At 56.3% G+C, this 20,735-nt stretch overlaps 2 protein-coding genes across 3 annotated transcripts; both read right to left on the minus strand.

Moving 5' to 3' along the window:
• Window positions 1–4: 4 nt before the first annotated feature.
• On the minus strand, window positions 5–20,728 carry LOC130025729 (coiled-coil domain-containing protein 157-like). 2 transcript variants are annotated; one of them, XM_056116529.1, is made up of 11 exons: window positions 20,537–20,728; window positions 6,235–6,406; window positions 5,829–5,900; window positions 4,901–5,549; window positions 3,950–4,027; window positions 3,487–3,677; window positions 2,464–2,640; window positions 2,163–2,331; window positions 1,003–1,142; window positions 343–431; window positions 5–272 (listed from the first exon to the last, which is right to left on the minus strand). In XM_056116529.1, the coding sequence occupies exons 2-11, from the start codon at window positions 6,343–6,345 to the stop codon at window positions 17–19; spliced, it is 1,932 nt and encodes a 643-aa protein (XP_055972504.1). In that variant the 5' UTR covers window positions 6,346–6,406; window positions 20,537–20,728; the 3' UTR covers window positions 5–16. The 2 variants fall into 2 exon arrangements, with proteins under 2 accessions (XP_055972504.1, XP_055972505.1); XM_056116530.1 differs by lacking the exon at window positions 20,537–20,728 and adding an exon at window positions 6,887–6,954.
• Window positions 10,587–10,842, minus strand: LOC130025751 (coiled-coil domain-containing protein 157-like). Its single transcript, XM_056116554.1, has one exon. The coding sequence runs from the start codon at window positions 10,836–10,838 to the stop codon at window positions 10,587–10,589; it is 252 nt and encodes an 83-aa protein (XP_055972529.1). The 5' UTR covers window positions 10,839–10,842.
• Window positions 20,729–20,735: the final 7 nt, after the last annotated feature.

Raw genomic sequence — 20,735 nt, forward strand, 5'->3', positions numbered from 1 at the left:
CCTCGCTCCACTGCTCCTAGGGCGGGTGGGTGGAGCCCACCTGGCCCCTGTTGGGCGAGAGTCTCCTCCTCAGCCTGGCCAAGGCCCGGATGGGGTTGTGGGTGCATGTGGTGGAGGGCGTGGCTGAGGGGGCCACGTCTTCGAGGGAGGCCCTGCTGGGCTGGTAGCTGCGCGGGGGCAGCGGCGGGGACCCGAAGCGGGGCTGGCCTGGCAGGGTGCGGCCCGAAGAGCTGCCCGTCCGGCTCCCAGGGGAGACCCTCCTGCTCAGGGGCCTGAGGGAGGAGGAGGAGGTGAGGCCACCAATCGGGGGTACCCGCCCGGCCCAGGGAAAGCCTCACTCACCCTGGGGAGACCCTTGTGGCCTGGGCGGGGGGTGACGCTCCCTGGATCCCCTTGCTGGGGGGTGGCCAGAGCTGGTCCTGCGAGACCATCTGCAAAGAAAGGCCAGCTCAGAAAGGGGAAGCCCTGCCCCCCGCATAGGTGGGGTGTCCTGTCTGGACGGTGGGTGCTGAGGGGCTGGACGCCACCTCTGAGGGCCACCACACTGCAGGGAGCATGGGAAGGGAACTACACTGTCCTCACACCCTTTTTTTTTGTTTTGTCTTGTTTTGGGGTCACACCCAGCTGTGCTCAGGAGTTACTCCTAGCTCTGTGCTCAGGGATCAGTCACTCCTAGTGGGGCCCAGGGGACTATATGGGATGCTGGGATTGGACTTAGGTTGGCCAAGTGCAAAGCGAGTGTCCTAACCGCTGCACTATAGTTTTAGTCCCTGTCCTCACACCTAAAGCCTTGGGCTGAGGAACCCCCTACACACATACATACCTGCACGTACACACACACACACACACACACACACACACACACACACACACACACACACGTGAGGTGGCAGGCTCGCCATAGGTCCCCAATGGGGGTTTCTAAACACAGTCTCTGAATGAGGGGACTTCTTCCAAGCCCCCAGCGCCCTCTCTCACAGGTGTCGGGGCCAGGCTGCCCACCTTGAGGGCCCCCTGCTGGGCCACCTCCCGGATTTTGGACAGCATGGACTCAAGCCGCCAGTTCTCCTCCTGGAGGACCCGGATGCGGATGCCGTTGGCCTGTACTTGCCTCTCCATGTCGTCGGTGACATCGCCGGAGCCTGTGGGGATACGACATCTGGGATCTCGCCCTGCCAAACTTCTACTGCGGGGTCAGTGAGTCAGGCACTTGGGGCAGCTGGGCTGGCAGCTGAGTGCCCCTGGCCCAGCGGCCTCCCATCCCTTCCCCCCGAGGCCTTGTGACCCCTGCCAAAGCCTCGCCTGCTGGGAGGTGACCATGCAGTAGATTTGAGGCGGCACCAAGCACTCACTTTGGACATAAGGAGCAGGGCTGGGGAGAGAGGGCTGAGCGCCTGCTTCGCATCTACTCAGGATGGATCCCCAAAACCACACAATCCCTTAAGCACCAGTGACCCCCAAACGCAGAAGTAGGAGCACCCCCCCATACCACTAGGTATGGCCCCGAAACAAAACAGAAAGACTTAGCAAAGAGGCCTCCTAGTGCCTCTCTCAAGAGCCGTCACAGCCTGCCGGCGCCGAGGTCCTTGGAACCCCCAGAACAATCTTTCTCATACTTCGGGGCGACATCTCCATGGCTCTATGAACCAGGCACATGGTCGCCCGCTGGTCTGTGAGAAGGAGCTGCTACCTGCCTGGCAGGGCAGTTGGGTGACATCATGCCAGGTCCCCCGCCTGGATGCCCCCATAGCAATGGGTTCCCCCAGAGCCGAAAAGACCAGGCGACCTGGCACCCAACCCTCCACTGAGGCAGGTGCTGGGCACAGCTGTGCCATGTTATCCGAGAGGCGGTGGCATGGTGCCCCTGTGGTTGGCCCTGTGGTGCCATCTGGGGAGACGCCAGGATGGGTGATGGGGAAGCCAGCAAGGATGGGTGTGGCAGGGTGAGAAGCACCCGAGGGTGGTGAAGGGTCCTCACCTCTGGCACGGCCACAGCCCCATCTACACCGAGGGGTGGGGAACACCGGAAACGTCTGTATGTGGTTCTGGAGGGTCGGTCCCGCCAGCCGCTCCCACTCTGCCACTTTGGCTGCAGGCCCCAGGGTGAGCCCTGACCTTGACCAGGCCCCTTGCTGCCCCCTCCTCCGGCCCTGCGCCCCTACTTTGGATCTGGGTCTCGCTGGGCCTGTGCAGGTCCGGGAAGGCCACCAGCAGCCGCTCGCGCTCGCTCCGCTCCCCCAGCTCCCGCTCCAGCTCCGAGATGGTCAGCCGCAGGTCCGTGGTGGTCCGCTCCAGGTCCTGCTTCTCCCTCTGCAGGCTCTGCAGCAGCTCCTGCGGCACAGGGCAGCTCGGGCCGGGCCTGGGGAACAGCTCCCTGCTTCCTGGGGGGGGGGGGGCGCACCCTGCCCCTCCTCCCAGTCTGCAGGATGCCCGCGCCCCCAGGGGCTGGCTGAAGGCGCCCACCTGCTGGGCCTGGAGCTGGCAGCGCCCCTGCTCCCTCTCGCTCTGCAGGGTCTGCAGCTGCCCGTCCACCTGGGCCCGCTGGGCCTCGGCCTCGGCCAGGCTGCCCTGCAGCTCCTCCCGCTCCTGGTCCAGGCTGTCCAGCTGCTGCAGCAGAGCCCGCTGTTTGGCCTGCAGGGACTAAGCGGGACGGGCAAGCCAGGAGAAATGTGAGGGGCTGGAGCGATAGCACAGCGGGTAGGGCGTTCGCCTTACAAGCAGCCAACATGGCCGACCCGAGTTCGATTCCTCCACCCCTCTCGGAGAGCCCGGCAAGCTACCGAGAGTATTCGATATGCCAGACAGAGTAACAACAAAGTCTCCAATGGAGACGTTACTGGGCCCGCTCGAGCAAAATCACCCCCTTTATAGAAAAAAATTTTTCTCTTAGTGGAAATCTGGAAGTCTACCTTTTTAAAGCAAACTGAGAGAAGTTTCTCCCAAAAATGCACTTTAGGTCACTGCTGGCCCCCAGGATGTTCCATCATTCCTGCTTTGGGAAACCTGACCTCGGGACAGGGCATCAGCCCATGCGTCAGCCCCCAGGGCCTCCCACCATCTCTCACTGCCTGAGGCACAGCTGTGTCCTGGGCTGGCCCTCTGCTCTCCTCGGGCAGACGGACCACTGCCAGCCATAGACCTCGACTTCAAAAGCCACCTCCTCCTTGAAGCCTTGTCTGGAGTCCCGTAAAGCAGAGGTGACTGTCCCCTGGGGGGCCCTGGAGGGTGCTTGCTCTTCATCACCTGGTGGGAGCTTTGTGGCTCATCTGCTCACCCCTGCCAGGTGGGGGGGGGCTACTCCAGAGCAAAGCCCTTAGCTGCAGGTGTCCCTGTGTCACTGGCCTCCAGTGCCTGACTCCAGAGAGGGGGCATCAAACGGACACCTGGGCATGCAGGGGGCCAGGTGCTTACCCCAGGTGCATGCCCCCTGCCACCCCTCTGGGCAGCCCTCTTCCCTGCAGCCTGTGCCCGCGGTGCTGGCCTCACCTCCTGGTGGCGGACCATGCTGTCGACACGGGCCTTCTCCTTGTCCAGCTCTGTGCTGGCCCAAAGGATCTGCTGGCTGGCCCCGTCCAGCCGTCCCGACAGCAGCTGCACCTGCTCCTCGAGCTGCCGCACCTGCCGCTCGGCCTCCGCCCTGCGCGCCTCCTCCTCCAGCAGCTGCTGGGCCTTCGTCTCTGCAGGAGTCAAGCAGCCTCGCGAAGGGAGGCCAGGGGAGCCCTGGGGTGAGGGGGGAGTCCTGGCACCAGAGAGGGCAGCCGGGGTAGGAGGTGGAGGCGTGTCCACAGCCCACTTCTAGGCTTCAGGGTCTCAGCCACCCAGTGACTTCACACAGACGGTGGCCTCCAGGCTGGACCCTCGTCTGTGGTTCCCTTGACTCAGGGAACCCAGCTGGGAGGCGCCCATCCAGGAGGACCGCTGGGCACAGGGCCACGAGGGGGGTCCTCACCCACGTCCTGCGTGGTCTCCCGCTGCTGCTTCAGCTCTCCCTCCAGCGTGGTCACCTTCATCTTCAGGTCACTTGTTTCTGTGGGAGCCAGGAGTGGGGCCCTTCAGGGGTGCCTGGGGCCCTGGTGGTGATTCTCATGTCCAGGGCTCTGCGTGGAGAGGCCACTGGGCTTGGCAGGGCAGCTCCGGGGAACCCCATGTGCCCAGCTTGTCCCTGACCAGCTGCGTGTCCCTGCACCTCTGGCCTCAGTGACCTCCAGAAGTCCTGGAAGTCTGTGACTTGCCTGAATCCCAGGCTCAGGGGTGCTAGGCAGTCTCTACACAGCTGTTTTCATAAAGCCAAGGAGGCCACTCTACTCAGTCCAGGGGTGCAGGATGGACACCGAGAGTCACCCCGACAGAGTCCCTGATCTAATGGGTCAACTTGGAGCATTTGGGTTTTATTTTTTTTTTGGGGGGGGGGGGACACCTGACAGTGGTCAGGGCTTACTCCTGGTTCAGCATGCTGGGATCACTCCTGCAGGGGCTCAGGGGACCACAAGGGATGCTGGGGGAGCGAACCTTGGTCAACTGCAAGGCAAATGCCCTCCCACTGTACTATTGGGTCACACTTAGCAATGCTCAGGGGTTACTCCTGGCTCTGCACTCAGGAATTACTCCTAGTGCTGCTCGGGGGACCCTATGGGATGCTGAGAATTGAACCCGGGTCGGCCGCCTGCAAGGCAAACGCCCTCCCCGCTGTGCTATTGCTCCAGCCCCAAGCTTTTTATTTATTTCTTTTTTTTGTATATTCTGGGCAGTGGTTCGGTTCCAGGGACCCCTGTGGGATCAAGTGCCAATGGGCAGCCTCGGAACCAAGCTGAGCAGCACCCACCTTTCCGCGGCCTCTTCCCTGCGGCTCAGCCCCCTCCCGCCGGCGAGGCCGCACACAGCGTGGCACCAGGACACTGACCTGTGAGCAGCCTCTGCTGCTCAGCCTTGCAGGCCGCCTGGCGCCGCTCAGCCTCGTCCGCCTGCTGCTGCCGCTCGCCCTGCTCCTGCCGCAGCGCCTGCTCCAGCTGGCCCACCCGCTCCCTCAGTTCCTCCTTCTGGGCCTCGGCCTCCTCCAGCTGGGCCCGGAGGGGGCCCACCAGCTGTGTGAGCGCCCCCACGTGCTTGCTGAGGTGCGTCAGGTCTTTGCTCTGCTCCGTGGCCCACTGGGCCATGGTGGCTGCGGGCAGGGGCCTGAGCCCCATGCTGTCCTGCACGAGTGGCTGGAACTGGCCGAGGGCCGACGGCAGGTTCTGGCTCTTGCACAGGCTGATGAGGACCTTGCCCACCTCCTGCAGGCTGCCCTGCACACGGGCGCACGCGTCGCAGGGCACCAGGGCCGTCTCCACGGTCTGGCAGTGGACACTCCGGGGCTCTTCCATGGTGGTCCTGGCCGCAGAGCACGGGGACACTCGCCCGGGGAGGCTTTCGGGCTCCTGGCCGGCTGGGGACAGGCCAGGCCTGGGGGTGGTGGCCTTGAGGAACTTGGCAGTCACCAATTCGGGGCTCCTGGCTGGCTCCCCTTTGGCTGTGGGCTTGGAGGTGGGGGTGTCCCCTGGGTTTGCCCTTTTCTGTGGTCAGGAAAGAAGGGGAAAAGAGGTGAGGGTGACCGGTCGGGAGGGGACTGCTCCCCCAGGAACTGTCGTGTGGCCTCCCAGGATGTCTGACGCCAGCAGGAATGGGAGACGCTCCTTCTTCCTGCCTCAGCCTCAATTTACCAAGTCAGGCCTCCCCTCTGCTTCCCCCCACACCACCCCAATGTGACACAGTCACATGCGCAGAGTGTGTGTGTGTGTGTGTGTGTGACAGGAACAGCCCCAGCCAAGTCGCCTCGTGTTTACTGCACTCACTCTCATGTCACCAAAGCTGCTCTCGTTCTTTTCCTTCCCATCCTGTTGAGAGAGGTCTTTCCCGCCGGGTGGCTGTGAAGGTCACGGGGTAAACTGTCACTGAGTGACCACCCAGCCATGCACCGAGACGGGCAGTGCGACCACTCCCAGGGGAGAGACGAGCAGACTGAAGCTCAGAAAGGCAAGGGCCATGCCAAGGGCCCGAACCAGGGAGCCCAGCCTTGCCCCCTGCAGCCAATGATGCTAACTGGGGGGTCATGAGGGCCTTGATCAGAGGTTCCAGAGTCCACTCTGTTCCCTGGGATGGCAGGCGAAAGACCCACATGATGTGCTAGGAATCTGGCCCTGGGTAGAACGGTGGGGGTGGGGGATGGCCAGTGTGGGGGGAGGGGTGCAGCAGACCCACCTGGGGGGGCATGGGCTGGTAGAGCATGCCCAGTCTCAGCAGGCTGTTCCAGAAGCGCCGCACGGTGAGCCCCACGGACATGCAAGGCCCCACGGCTCGGGCAGGGGGCATCACCTGCTCAGAGCCCAGGTTCTCCAAGTAGCTGGCACAGCTCTGCAGCAGCAGCAGGAGCCTGCAGGCAGAGAGGCCAGGGTCACCTGAGGACGAGTCTGGCACAGGGGCACCCTCATGCCCCATAACAGTGGCTTCCGGTTCTGGGAAACTGGCCCAGGCACCAGGGACTTGGATGCCTCTCAGGATGCATGCTGCCTGCCCAGCTTCAAGCCCAAGGCCACTTCCTCCAGGAGGTCCACTCGGGGGCATCTGCTGGGCCTTCTGGTGAGTTCTGTCCTGCTGTTCACCACTGGCCCTGGACACTCTAGGGCCCAGGCCTTTTCTCCACTGGCTCCCACGTGCTCTGGACATGCTGGGCCAGTGAACGCCTTCCAGAGTCTGGCTGGGTGCCCTTGCACACAGTGGGCAGAGAGGAGCACCCAGTGTCTCGGGGTGAGCATTCCTGGAAGGGGAGCCTCTACTCCCTCGAATCCAGCCAAGGGCTTCTCCAGCAGGCCACGCTGCTTATGCGCAAACCCAGTTAGGGCCCCAGCCTAACCTGGGAGCGCAACCCTGGAGCCAGGTGCTAATCTCGAGCTGTGGCGAAGATAAGCATGGATCTGTACACAAGCCTAGTCCGGGGAAAGGAAAGGTGCCATGTGCACAAAAAGTGCCAGGCAGATAAGGAGCCTAACCCTTCGGGAGGCGTGTCCCGAAACCACTGGCCTCGTTGGGGGATATGGGGAGTGGAGAGAGCTGACGAGAGCATGTATCTGCGATCTCTGGGACCAGAGACTGCAGGTGTCTGCTGTGTGTGGGGACCACATGCCATGCCCGCAGCAACACGAAAAGGCAGTACACAGGGAAAGAGTCTAGAGAGAGGGCAGAGGTCTAGAGCACGGGCCTTCACAGGGCCATCGTTCGCCTGGAAACAGAGTGCCAGGTGGGGAGATTGCCCTGTACCCTGCACCACCTTCATCCCCAGAGCTGATCCCACCTGACGTAAGCTGAGAACTTCCAACTGCCACATCAGCCACCAGCTGTAGCCTGGGTTCCTGTGCGGTGGGCAGATGTGCCCCCCTAGTCTCCCAGGTATAAGGGAGGAGGGGATGGAAGAGGAAGTGACGGGCCAGTGGGCTTGGTGGAGGGATACTCTTACTTTAGTGGTGGTTGAAGTGTGCTGAGAGACTTTAAAGAGGTGTGAATTGTACCCTTAAAACATATCAAGGGGCCAGAGTGAAAGTACAATGCATAGGGTGTCTGCCTTGCATGCGGCCAACCTGGGTTCAATCCCCAGCATCCCATATGGTTCTCTGAGCACCACCAGGAGTAACCCCTGAGCATTGCCGGGTATGGGCCAAAAAAAGAAATAATATATATAATGAGTCTGGCTGATGCTATAATATAGCAAGTAGGGCACTTGCCTTGCATGTGGCCGACCTGGGTTTAATCCCCAGCATCCCATATGTTCCCTGGGCACTGCCAGGAGTAATTCCTCAGTGCAGAGCCAGGAGTAACTCCTGAGCATCACAGGTATGACCCAAAAAGTCAAAAAATAAAATAAATCAAGTCATGTAAACAAAAGTTACTGAAATTAAATACATTTTAGGAAAGGAAAAAAAAACAAAAAAAAATTTAATAGAGGTTCAGGAATAGCTCAGTGGCAAAGTGCCTCCCTCTGTAAGTGTGAGGCCTGAAATCTGATCCCTGACACATGAGCGCGCACACACACACAGGAGCATGGATCTTTGGGCTCCCCAGTGCCACAACAACCAAAATGTGCATGAACACCTCTAAAGAGGGTGACCCCCAACACACACACACACACACACACACACACGCGAATCCCAACCAGGGCGGGGGTGTGCTACCTCTGGGCAACTCAATGACAGCAGAAAGAGAAGGGAATGAGGGGTTGCCTCCAAGGGAGGCAGCCCTCGAGTATCACAAGGAATGGTTCCCGAGAAGGTGGGGGAAGAGTAACAAAGGAAATATTGGGGCTGGAGAGATGGTACAGCGGTTAAGGTGCTTGTCTTGCTGCTTGATCCTTGACACCACACAAGGTCTCCTCAGTCCCACCAGGAGTGATCCCTAAGCACAGAGCCAAGAGAAAGCCCTGTGCCCTGCAGGGTGTGGCATAAAAACCCCTCCCCCAAAAAGGAGAATTTAATGTACTTATAGGCTGGGGCCAGAGAAATGGTACAGGAGTTCAAGCCCTTGCCTAGCTTTCTGCCAACCTCGGTTCAAATCCTTGGCACCTCATACGGCCCCTCGAGGAGGAGTGATTGTTGAGCACCAGGAGTGATTGCTGGGCAGAGTCAAAAGTAAGCCTTGCGCACCAATGGTTGGGGGGGCAAACCCTTCCCTCCCCCCAAATGAGTCCAGGCCTAGGGCGCTGATACAGGGATTGGGTCTCTTCCCCAGGATCCTGCCATCCCCATTTCTAATCCCCAGCACCATACATGGACCCTGGGACACAGCCAGGGTTTTGGGCCCAAACCTCCCCCCAAACAAAAATTTAAAAAGAATTTTTAAAAGAAAAACTAGGGGGGCTGGAGCGATAGCACAGCGGGTAGGGCATTTGCCTTGCTGACCCAGGCTCAATTCCCAGCATCCCATATGGTCCCCCAAGCACCACCAGGAGTAATTCCTGAGTGCAGAGCCAGGAGTAACCCCTGTGCATCATCAGGTGTACCCAAAAAGAAAAAAAGAAAGAAAGAAAGATAGAAAGAAAGAAAATAACCAATTAAGAAAGGAAAGTTTCAAGGGCTGGGGTGAAGGAAATGGGGAGGAAAAGGCCTTGCAGGCAGGGGAGCAGGGGGCAGCAAGGGAGAAGGGAGCAGGCTTCCTTTGCCAGAGCACTCCTCGCGGCCTGGAAGGCAGGGTGTTCTGGGGTTCACCACACCCAGCCCCACAGAGGGTACAGCTGGACTCTTCACACCTGTGGCTTCCTGAACCTCCATGGGGTTACCCTGCCTTCTCTGTCTCCCCGCAGAGAGCCTGCGCCACAGGCCCTCGGAAGCAGAAGGCTTGGGACCTTGGTGGGGCTGTGGCCTCCTCCTGGCAGGGCCAAGGCTCAGAAAACATCCTGTGCCTGGCGCGGGGACGCGGCAGCCCTTGGGCTGCCAGGAAAGAGCCTGGGATGGAAACTCTGATCTGCAGCTGTGGGTTCCCACCACCCAGAAACCCTGGATGCAGCTGGCGGAGGCCAGAGAGGAAGCAATCAGCACTGTGGGCTGTGGGCGACTGGGAGCAGCCGGGCAGTCAGCGCCTCCCTGAGGGCGGCCAGGCTAGAACAGCAGAGCCCAGCACGGGACACAGGGAGGTCACCAGGAGGTCACCGGGAGGCTGCCTGGGACCCCCTGGGAACACAGGCGGTTCAGGTGTTTTCTCTTTGGGGTGTGGAGGAGGGGATTGGGTCACACCTGGCTCCTGATGGTGCTCAGGGCTTACTTGGTGCTCATCCTGGCAGTGCTCATGGGACCATATATGGTGCTGGGGATTTGAACCAGAATCTGCCAAGTACAAGACAAGTGCTGTAACCTTTTGTTTGTTTGCTTGCTTATTCATTTTGGGTTGGTTTTGGGGCCAGGAATTACTCCTTGGGTGCTCAGGGGACCATATGCGAGGTCAGGGATCAGACCTGGGTCGGCTGCGTGCAGGGCAAACACCCTCCCTGCTGCACTGTCACTCTGATCCCTGCTGTAACCTTTGTACTAGTGCAAGGCACGTGCTGTGACCTTTATGCTGTCTCTGGCCCAGTGTGCACATGCCCATCAAGTTCATCTTCTTAGTGGCTGGGAGATAGAGTAGTGGTTAGGGCGCATGCTCTCCATACAACCGACCTGGTTCCTGGCACCGTGACTGCAGTGACAGCCGGGAGCAGTCCTGGAGACCCCAACCCTGCCCAGATTCTTCCCAGGGTTCCCCAGCAGGGCAGGGAAGCACGGCATCCCTGGGCCCCTCTACCGAACTTGGACCTTGTTGGCTGAAAACCGCCTGTGTGTCTCTGAGCCCTTCTTGGGAGGCAAAAAACAAACCAAAAAACTCAAAACTGAAAACAAAGCCACAGTCATCAACTTAGGGGCCTTCTGCAGCTGCTGCTGGTTTCAGAGGTGGGACCCAGCCGCCCAGGGTGACAGGGCGGGGGACAAAGCCGACACTATGCAAAGCAAGGGAGCACATGCAAAGCCTGCGGGAGCCCTGGAGCCTTTGGAGAGAAAACCCCCACCAAAGAGACTGGGTTTGGGGGCGGGCCCTTACCTGTCAATAACCAGCTCCAGCAGCACAGCGTGGGACAGCTGAGTGAACTCGGGGTCCCCGGGCACGTGGTCATAGTGCTCTAGCAGGGCCACCATGTCCAGGTCACAGGACACCCGATCCGGGAACTTCCAGGAGGGGAAGCGCACGGGTCCAGCCCGAGAGAAGACGTCCACGATGGCGCCCTGCAGGTCGGTGAGGTCCTTTCGAAGGCTGTCCATGCAGGCCTGGCTGCCCAGCAGGTGTGCCATGCTCCGACCCTTGGGGCAGGCAGAGAGCAGCTGTGTGGGCTAGTGGCCTCCAGTGGAGGATTGCGCCTAACATGTGAGTTGGTTCACTGGCTCCTAGGCCCAATGCCTGCCTGAGGTGCACGTTACAGATCTACTCCACGGCCTCCCAGGTCATCAGGCCTTTGAAACTTGGCGGTGGGCACCCGCAACAGCCCACTGGCCCCAAGCCAGCGTGTGCCTGTGTGTGCCAGGCCTCTGCTAAATACAGGGCGGATATAGCAATGAATGAGGAGGCACCTCCCGTCTTTCCCTCCCAAATGAACCTCTGCACTGGAAAACAACCACCCAAATAAGGTGGTTAGAGTCAGAGAAACAGCACAGCAGTTGGGGAGCTTGCCTTGCATGTGGTCATCAACCCTGATTCGATCCCCAGAACTGCGTATGGCCCCCAGTCCGGCCGGGAGTGATCACTGAGTATAGAACCAGGAGTAAGTGCTAAAGACAGCTAGGCTTCGCACTGCCTCCACCCCCTCCCCCCCTAAAAAATACCAAAAAAAACCCCAAAAAACAATTGTAAGTAGATAAAATAAAAACCAGCTGTTCCAGCAGGATAGGGGACACTGGGCCATGCCAGGCCACTGTCAGCTCCCAGCTGGAAACTCCAGCAGCTCCAGTTGGGCCACGGGCCTGCCTGCTGCAATCGGATCTATCTCTGCTCCAGAGGTCTGAGTCAAACCATATCTGACCAGGGCTCCCTGCGGCCTGCCTCTGGCTCGACACCCCCTCACCCCTCCAGCTCCGGGCTCCCCTCTCTGGCCCACGCACTGCCCTCCGACCACCATCAGCTACAAGCAGCAGCTCGTGGGCCAGGCCTCATGTCTGTATCTGAACCCACCCGCCCCTGTCCCTCCCTCAAACTTCTGTCTGGCTCCCATCACCTGGTTACCTCCTCTCATCCTCAGACTTCCCAGGTATCACCTCCTTCAGGAAACCTTCCTGGAGCCCCCTCCCGGTTGGGCCGGCATCAGCCCTCCACCTCCGTCCCAGCTGGTTTTGGTTGACGTGGCCTTCCCTTTCCTGGCTAAGTCCTCAGCCCTGCTCAGACACTTTGGCAGGCTCAATGGCCCTTGAATGCTTAGTGGCTGAATGCAGAAAAGAAAGAGAGCCCCCCGACTAAAACCTCATGGGAAGGGGGGCGTTTCGGTCCGCCCTTCACGCCCTACCGAGGCCACCAGTTGCCCCCCACTAGCGGCTCTCCAGCACGGCCACGACTCCAGAGCACAGAAACCAATTTCTTAACTATCCGACTTTCAGTAGAAATACTTCCAGGGTCAATAAGTAAAATAGCAGAAATCCAAAACCAACATATAATTCTTGAACCCAGCTGTAGAAAGCAAATCACTTCACAATGCTTTGTCAGCATGTCTGATGGGGGGGGGGGTAAACTCTAAATAATAGTGGTGAATTTTTTATTTAAACAATGAATCTAATCAAATCAGATAGAGTGTTAACTAGAATTCATCTGCCCCACAGGGACTGGGAGGGGTGGGGGGTGGGGTCTTATTGGGGTTCTTCATGGTAAAAAATAAGTTTTGGTAAAGGGAAATGTGCTTGATATTTGCATGACTGAGACCTAAACCTGAAAGCTTTGTAACCTTTCCCATGGTGATTCAATAAATAAATAAATTAATTAAAAAAATAAATAAATAAATAAAAATAAAAAAAATTTAAAAAATAAAAAAAAAGAAAGAGAGCCCCCAAAGAAAACAAGAGGTGCTTTGCCTTTTGGGGGAAGCAGGTCCTAAGGTGTAAGAGAGGACAAGTTGAAAATTTATTTCGACACCGAATCTTGGCATTCTGGTGACAGGGGCCTACTTGCTCTTGATACAGAGGATCCTAGCTCTACGCCTTCCTAGCTGTGTGGCCTTGGGCAAAGCTCTAGATCTCTCTGGGTCCAGCTATAAAACAGTCCCCAAGTAGGCCTGGTGGCTGTAAAGTATTTATTTCACTATTATTATTAATTATTATTATTAATTATTATTATTATTCATGGGCTGGAGTGATAGCACAGCAGGTAGGACATCTGCCTTGCACATGACCAACCCAGCTGACGCCTGTTCAATTCCTCCGCCCCTCTCAGAGAGCCTGGCAAGCTACCGAGAGTATCCTGCCCACATGGCAGACTCTGGCAAGCTACCCATGACATATACGATATGCCAAAAACAGTAACAAGTCTCACAATGGAGATGTTACTGGGCCCGCTCAAGCAAATCGATAAACGGGAGGACAGTGCCACAGTGCTATTATTATTCATATTTTTGTGTGTTGGTGTTGGGTATCCAACCCAACCTGGGCCCTGAGCCCTGGTGCAGAGGTGGAGAAGCAAATCCTGGCCCCTATTACATCTTGGCATGTGCCACGGGGTGTGTGGGGGGGGAATCAGCAGTCAGAGCCCGCTTTGCTCAGAGGTGGGCAACCGAGCCCTAAGGCAGGAGGCTCTTGTCCTTTGTGGGGGTCTTGAGAGCAGGCAGTGCTTCCTCTAGCTGCTCCCTGAAATGCTACCCTGGGGGGAAGGAGCCCCCCACCCCCAGCCCCCTGCATAGCCAGGTCATAAAACCAGGCCTGGCTGGGAAGCTTTGTTTCTCCCAAACCCATTTCTTTTCTTTTTTTTCCCCCCATTTTTTTGTTTTATTTGGGGACCACATTTGGCAGTTTTCAGGGGTTACCTGCTGTACTGGGCCCCCATAGGGGATGCCGGGGATTGAGCCCAGGTGAGCCACATGCAAGGCAAGCACCTTACCACTGTACTATCGCTCCAGCCCTTTCTAAACCCATTTCTGCCCTCTAACTTCTCCCATCTGGAAGGAAAAATCACCAAAAAGCCAAATCCTGCCACTTCCTCCAATCCCTTCTGCCTCACACCCATATCCAAGCACTGAGTGCTGCCAATTCCACACCCAGGCTGCACTGAGCATGGCCCCCTGCCATCCACCCACCCACACCGCTCCACACTACTTTCTCTCCCCCACCGTCACAGATGCCAGAGATATCCGTCTCTTTCTGCCTCACAACCCCCTGACCCCCACCCCATTACTCTGTACCTGGTAGCCAGAGAAATTTTTTTTTTTTTTTTGCTTTTCGGGTCACACCTGGTGATACTCAGGGGTTACTCCTGGCTTTGCACTCAGGAATCACTCCTGGCGGTGCTCAGGAGACCATATGGGATGCTGGGAATCGAACCAGGGTCGGCTGCGTGCAAGGCAAACGCCCTACCCGCTGTGCTATTGCTCCAGCCCCAGAAGCCAGAGAAATTTTAAAAAACAGCTCAGGGCGGGGGAGGCAACTCCAAGGGCTGAGTGTTTGGCTGCAGGCTGAAGTCCCAGGTTTGATTCCTGGCACCTTCTGGGAAGGGCCCCGGAGCCAGGAGAGGCCCTTGAGCAGGACCAGGATTGGACCCCAAACTAAAAATGTAGACATAATAAGTAAATAAAAGAGCGCCCTCCTATTCCTACCCCATGTGGTCTGCCCCACCCCAGCATCTCACCTCACCACATACCCTCTAGAACCCTCAGGCCAGGGAAGGGCCCGGATCTACTCCCCAAGACTCAGGGGCACATCCCGCCCAGCCCCGGGCCCCTGGCTCTGACACACACATTGCTTGGCCACCCGAGGCAAGTGCATGCCCCATCTTCTGAGCTGATTCTGCTGTGACCTGGCCGGTGGGGACGGTGGGGGGTGGCACATGGCGCTGTGCCCGCAGGTGCTGGGAAGCATCAAGGCCCTGGGGCTGAGGTGAGCCCTGGCCTCACCTCAGTGCAGGTGTTGACCGGCAGAGCTGCGTATCCTAGTGTGTCCAGGTCTCAGGGTCAGAGGCTCATTGTCCAGGGGCCTGGCTTCTTGTCTGTTGTGCAGGCCTGGCACCCAGCAGCTCTTCAGTCCTGGGGATGGGCGAAGAGGAGAGAGAGGAGGTGGGGAGGCACTCAGATGGATGTCCTGGGGGACAGGGCAGGAAGAGAAGGGAAGGGAAGGGCAGGATGGCTGTCCCCGCTTCGCTATTCCAGTTCTCTGTGCTGGACTATGTACTGTGGTGCTCAGACTCCTGGCTCTCTGCTCAGGTGCTGAGGACCATATATAGCGCCGGGGATTAAACCCAAGGTTAGCTCCTTGAGAGGCAAGCACCTAGCCTGCATTGTTTCTTCAGCCCCTAACATTCTAGTTCTGACTACAGGACCTCCTGGGTACCCCAGAGCTGCATCCCTTTACAGACAAGGAACCCCAGCCTGGGAAGTTAGGCAGCCCAAGGCCACTCGGAGAGCTTCGATTCTTTTCATTGAATCACTGTGCGCTACAGCTACACAGCTTTCATGTTTGAGTTTCAGTCATATAACGATCAAACATCCACCCCTCCACCAGTATACATTTTCCACCATCAATGCCCCCACTATCCCTCCCTCCCACACTATCCCACCCCTCCCCCTGCCTCTAGGTCAGACACTTTCCCTCTTACTTTCTCTACTTTTGGGCATTATGGTTTGCAATACAGACACTGAGAGGCCATCCCGTTTGGTCCTCTATCTACTTTCAGCACACACCTCCCATCCCGAACGATCCCTCCAACCATCATTGACTTAGTTATCCCTTCTTTATCCTAGTTGCCTTCTCCCCCGAGCTGCGATTCTTGATTCCAGCATCACTGCTCTATCCTCATGCCAAGTTGCCTCTCAAGGAGATTGTCCAAAGCACACATGTGAGCCACATAAGGCATTTAAAATCTTCTGCTAGGCATACTTTAAAATGAAAAAAGAAACATGTAGGGGCTAGAGAGAGAGGAGCGAGGGAGGGAGGGAAAAGGGGGGGTGAATGCACAGGGATGAAGGCTTGCCTTGCAATCTCTGGGTGCGGTTCCACATCTCTCCCCAGCAAAGAAATAATTAAATTAAAATGAATGAAGCATTTTGTTTAGCTGAGGCTACAGCTCAGCAGTAGACCACTCATCTTGCATGTGCAGGCCCTCAAACTCATGCATGTGTGTATGTGGGGGTGGGGGGGCAGGGATTGAGTTTACAAAAAAAGAGTGCTTTAGGGCCAGAAAGACAGCTCAGTGCTGGTGGTTGAACACAAGCATTCTATGTGAGAGACCTAGTTTCAATCTGTGAAACTGCACAGGTGGCCCCAAAACTGAAAAAAAAAGTTTAATATACCCCAAATAATATCAATTTCACCTGAAGTCAATATAAAATTATCATTATCTTTTAGGGAATCCACACCTGGAGTTGTTTATGACTTACTCCTGGCTTTGCACACAGGAGTCACTCACTCCTGGCAGTGCTCAGGGGACCATACGTGGTGCCAGGGATCAAACCCAGGTCAGCCACAGGCAAGGCCAATACTCTACTTGCTGTACTAACTTCTGGTCCCAGGAGGCTTTCTTTTTAACAGTAAGTCCCAGAATCCAGTGTCTAGCTGGGTTTGGATTTGGTTTGGGGGGGGGATGCCCCCAGTAGTGCTCAGGGGCTACTTACAGCTCAGTGCATCCCCTGGCAGTGCTCAGAGTGTGGTGCTGAGGACTGAGCCTATTGCTCCTGCAGGCAAAGCATGTGCTCTGCCCACTGAGCCATCCCTCTGGCCCTCCAGTGTCTATTTGATATTTACAGCACATCTCAATCTGTACTGGTGACCACTTGGCAATGCACCACCGGATGGGCTGGCAGCAGTTGTGTGGACAGTCCAGGCACAGAGGGTAAGCTGGTAAGCTGCTGCGGGTTATTCGCTCAGCAAATGACTAAGTATCTACCGAGTGATGAGCACTGTCATTAATAGAGTCGCTGAGCTGGAGAGAGAGCTTTATGGGCTGAATGTATGCTCTGCATGTCAGAGGCCTGGGTTTGATACCCAGAACCACTTGATTCCTCAAGCACAGAGCCAGGAGTGACCCCTATGCACTGCCAGGTGTGGCCTAGCTGCCTTTACCCCGACCCCCCAAAAAAGCATAGGAACCCAGAGGGTAGAGAAGGCTCTGACCTCTGGGAACCATCACCTGTGCCTGGGGGTTCTCTGCAAGCAGGATTCTTAGCTGTGCCAGCTCTCAGTGCCCTCCCCATGAGGGGTTTGCCCCCTGACACACAGAGACCCATATCCTGCACTTGTGTTGTCTGGGCAACTGCCTCTCAGAAATAACAGGGCTCATGGGATTTCATGTCTCCTGGGGCACGAGGCAGAAACAAACAGGGGGGAAAAAAAGAACCAAACATGGGTTTGCTTCCTGCATTGGGAGGAAGAAAATCAAGCCCACCCTGGACGGAGGCATCGGTGAAGGGTGAAGCACCTGGAGTTTGCTTTTGGCCACTTCAAAGAATACTGCTGCCCTAGAGGCCACCACAGATTCCAATTCCTGTTAGTTTCTGATTCTGATAAACAAAGTTAAGTGTCAAAGGATCGAAAACAGAAATGGAGGTCAGAGGGACAGAAGAGCAGGTAAGGCACTTGCCTTGCATGCAGTCCAAGTGGGTTTGATCCCCAGTGCCACATATGGTCCCTGGAGCACCACCAGGAACTGTTTCTGAGTGCAGAGCCAAGGGTAAACCTTGAGCACCACTAGGAGTGACCCAAAACACAATAATGACAAACTATATATAGCCAGAGATGTAGTATAGGGCTTAAGGCATTTGCCTTGCACAGCCAACCTCAGTTTGATCCCTGATACCATTTGGACCCCTGAGCATCACCCGTTGCTGCCCTCGAGGCTCCAAATACTGCCGGGGTGGCCCAGGTAATCCCTGGCACTGACGGACCTGAGCAGCACTGCATCCTTAGGCCTTTGCAGCGAACTGCAAGCCCCACTGGCTAAGAACCATCAGGTGGTGGCCCTTGCTTCTGGGCTTCCAGAGCACCACTTTGAGGAGGCATCCCAAAATCCAAAATAGGAGCTGGAGTGATAGTACAGAGGGAAGGGCATTTGCCTTGCACTCAGCCAACTCAAGTCCAATCCCCAGCGTCCCATATGGTTCCCCAAGCTTGCCGGAAGTAATTCCTGAGCACAGAGCCAGGAGTAATCCCTGAGCATAGCCAGGTGTGACCACAAAACCTTAAAAAAAATTCAAAATAGGAGCAACAGTTATGACACCAGGTATGGCGCTTGCCTTGCACATGGCCAATGTGGGTTTAATCCCCAGGACACCATATGGCTCACAAGGTGTGATCCCTGGATGCAGGGCTAGGAGTAAGCCCTCAGCATTACCAGGTATGGTCCCCAAACAAACAAACAGACAAACAAACAAGAGACCTAAAACATATGAAAGAGGGGGCACGGGAGATAGTTCAAAAGAACGCATGTGGGAGACCCTGGTTCTGACCCTGACACTACATAGTTCCTTGAGCACTTCCAGGAGCAATTCCCAAGCAATGACCCAGAAGGTGCCCCCAAGCACCACATTTAGGGTGGGGAGAGGAGAGGAAATTTGAATCACTGGTGGACGACACTGACCCTGGTGCATGTCTGGAGTTGGCTCACTGACAGCCTCAAACTGTTACCAATAGCTTCGTAAATAACAGTGAATCAAAACTAAATAATTTTTTAAAAATCAAAAGTCATCTTAAGGGACCAAAGCAATAGTACATTGGGTATGGAACTTGCATGTCTTACATGCGGCACACTTGGGTTTGATCCTCGGCATCCCACATGGTGCCCTAAAAACTACCAGGAGTGATCCCTGTGCATAGAGCCAGGAGTCGGCCCTAAGCATCATTGGCTGTGGCTCAAAACTTAGGTTATCCTAAGTTATTTCTTCTTAACACGGGCGTTCTAGCACACTGAAGCATGGTGTGAAGGGCAGGGGAGACAGTTCACAGGGCAAGAGAGCAAATTTTGCATACAGGAACCCCAGGTTCAGTCCTAGCACTGCCTGATCCACCAAGCACGGTCCTGTGCTCTCCGAGTACTCCAGGATACACCCTCCCACCTACAACACAAAAGCAGTCAAGGTCTGAGAACCACTAAGTATGTGTCAGGAGAAGGAGAATCTGACAAGGGCTTTCTCTGCAGGTGCTGGCTATGAGTGGAGTCCTCAGCCTGCATCTGTCCCTCCTGCCACTTTCCTGACATCACTGAGGTAACAGCACTGAGCCATGTCCCAAAGAAGGCAAAGCAGAGAACGCAGCCTCTCCTTGGCTCCAGTGAGCTCAGTGTCGACTCTGACTCACAAGGAGGGCAAGAGACTGGGCTTCATGCTCAGCATACAAGTCACTTCTCACTCTTGGCCCCAGGACCCTGCCGATCTGGCCAAGATGATGCCTAACTTTGGGCCAGTGTGCTTGCTGTAAAGCTCAAGATCACTACTGTGAAAATATTTTTAAAACACTAAAACTACATGCAGTGGCAGCTGTCAGTCTCTAAGCTCACTGTCTGGATCACTGGGCTATTGAGGGGGCTGAGGAAGACAAAGGTATAAGTGTAGAGAAGATGCAGGGATTCTGGGTGTGGGTTCTTACCCCACCAACTCTGAACCTCACCTTCCTCATTTCCTCATTTGCAAGTAACTTCTTCTTTTTCTTTTTCTTTTTTTGTTTTTGTTTTTGAGCCACACACAGCGATGCTCAGGACTGACTCCTGGCTCTAGGTTCAAGGATCACTCCTGGCAGGTTCAGCAGACCATGTGCGGTGCTGGGGATGGAACCCAGGGGTGCCAGGGATGGAACCCAATCTGTTGTGTGCAAGGCACGTGCCCCACCTGCTCTACTACTGCATCAGCCCCTGTAAATAACTTCTTACCAGAAACAAATTGTGTAAAACAGTGAATGTTTGACACCGTTGGGTAATGGTGATTGTTCAACAAGTAAATTTTAGCTATCATTACTTTGCGTTAGTAATAGTGCCATAAAACACACATGCTGGGGGAAAAGGCAGCTCAGATAGAGAAGGGAACACCAAGTAAAGGATGTTTGGAGGACTCACTCCGTATGCGAGAAGCGTGCTGAAAGTAGACTATAGACTGTCGAACACGATGGCCACTCAATACCTCTATTGCAAACTAGATCCTGAAGGAAAGTGAGCAAAAGGGAATGCCCTGCCACAGAGGTGGGGGTGGGAGGGCTACTAGAATCACTGGTGGTGGAGAATGGGCACTGGTGGAGGGGTGGGTACTCGGTCACTGTATAACTGAAACCCAAGCATGAAAGTTTGTACCTCATGGTGTTTCACTAATAAAAAAAATAAATGTTAAGAACTAGAAAAAAAATAATAGTACCATAAAATGCTATTTGCGTGGGAGAGCCGTGGGGAAAACTTGGGAAAGTGGCTCTTCCAATTACTCTTTCATTTCACAGATGAGAAAATTCCCATATTCTGGAGCTCGGTAGGAGGGGAGAGGGGCCAGGGAGGAGAGTATCCAGGAGAGGAAGCCGAGATGTGAAACACGTGCCGGGAAGTATCGGGGTGAGGTCTACCAGAAGCAGCTGGCTGGAGATGCTTCCGAGAGGTGGAGGGTCGACTAAGGCAGGCTCACGGGAATGACGGCTGGCACTTGGAAGGGGACTCTGGAGAAGCTGAGCCCGAAGCTTCAGGACACGGAGGTGCGCTCTCCAAAGTGAGCGGCCAGTTAGGTGGAAGCGGGGACCTTGAAAGGCGGGGTCCGAGGGAGCGAGAAAGTGGCCGGTAGAGTAAAGGGAGCAAAGCAGAAGGGAGGGTGCGGGAGGCGTTCGGCGGGTGATGGAGAACGTCTCACCAGGCTCCGGCGTCGCAGCTTCAGCCCCTGGGTCTGGTCGGCTCATCGAACTGACGCCGGCTCGCTGGCCGCCGCTGGAATCCCCAGCAAACCCTAGCTGGCGCCCGGCCGCTGCCACGGCAACGGCGTCGCCCGCAGCCCCGCCCTCCGCGGAGGACCGGAAATGCGTCGTGACAGAGCCCGCCCCCGGAAGTGCGTC

This window comes from Sorex fumeus, unplaced genomic scaffold (genome assembly GCF_029834395.1).
Source record: "Sorex fumeus unplaced genomic scaffold, SorFum_2.1 ptg000032l, whole genome shotgun sequence".
NCBI classification, from domain to species: domain Eukaryota; kingdom Metazoa; phylum Chordata; class Mammalia; order Eulipotyphla; family Soricidae; genus Sorex; species Sorex fumeus.

Bases quoted from the DNA above. Each gene is read 5' to 3' on its own strand.
- LOC130025729 (XM_056116529.1), bottom strand. From the start codon at position 6,345: ATGCCCCCTGCCCGAGCCGTGGGGCCTTGCATGTCCGTGGGGCTCACC. The intron at 5,901-6,234 runs GTGGGTCTGCTG...TGACCTTCACAG, and splicing joins ACCAGCCCATGCCCCCCCAG to CCACCCGGCGGGAAAGACCT. The intron at 2,641-3,486 runs GTGAGGCCAGCA...CGTCCCGCTTAG, and splicing joins GCATGGTCCGCCACCAGGAG to TCCCTGCAGGCCAAACAGCG.
- LOC130025751 (XM_056116554.1), bottom strand. From the start codon at position 10,838: ATGGCACACCTGCTGGGCAGCCAGGCCTGCATGGACAGCCTTCGAAAG.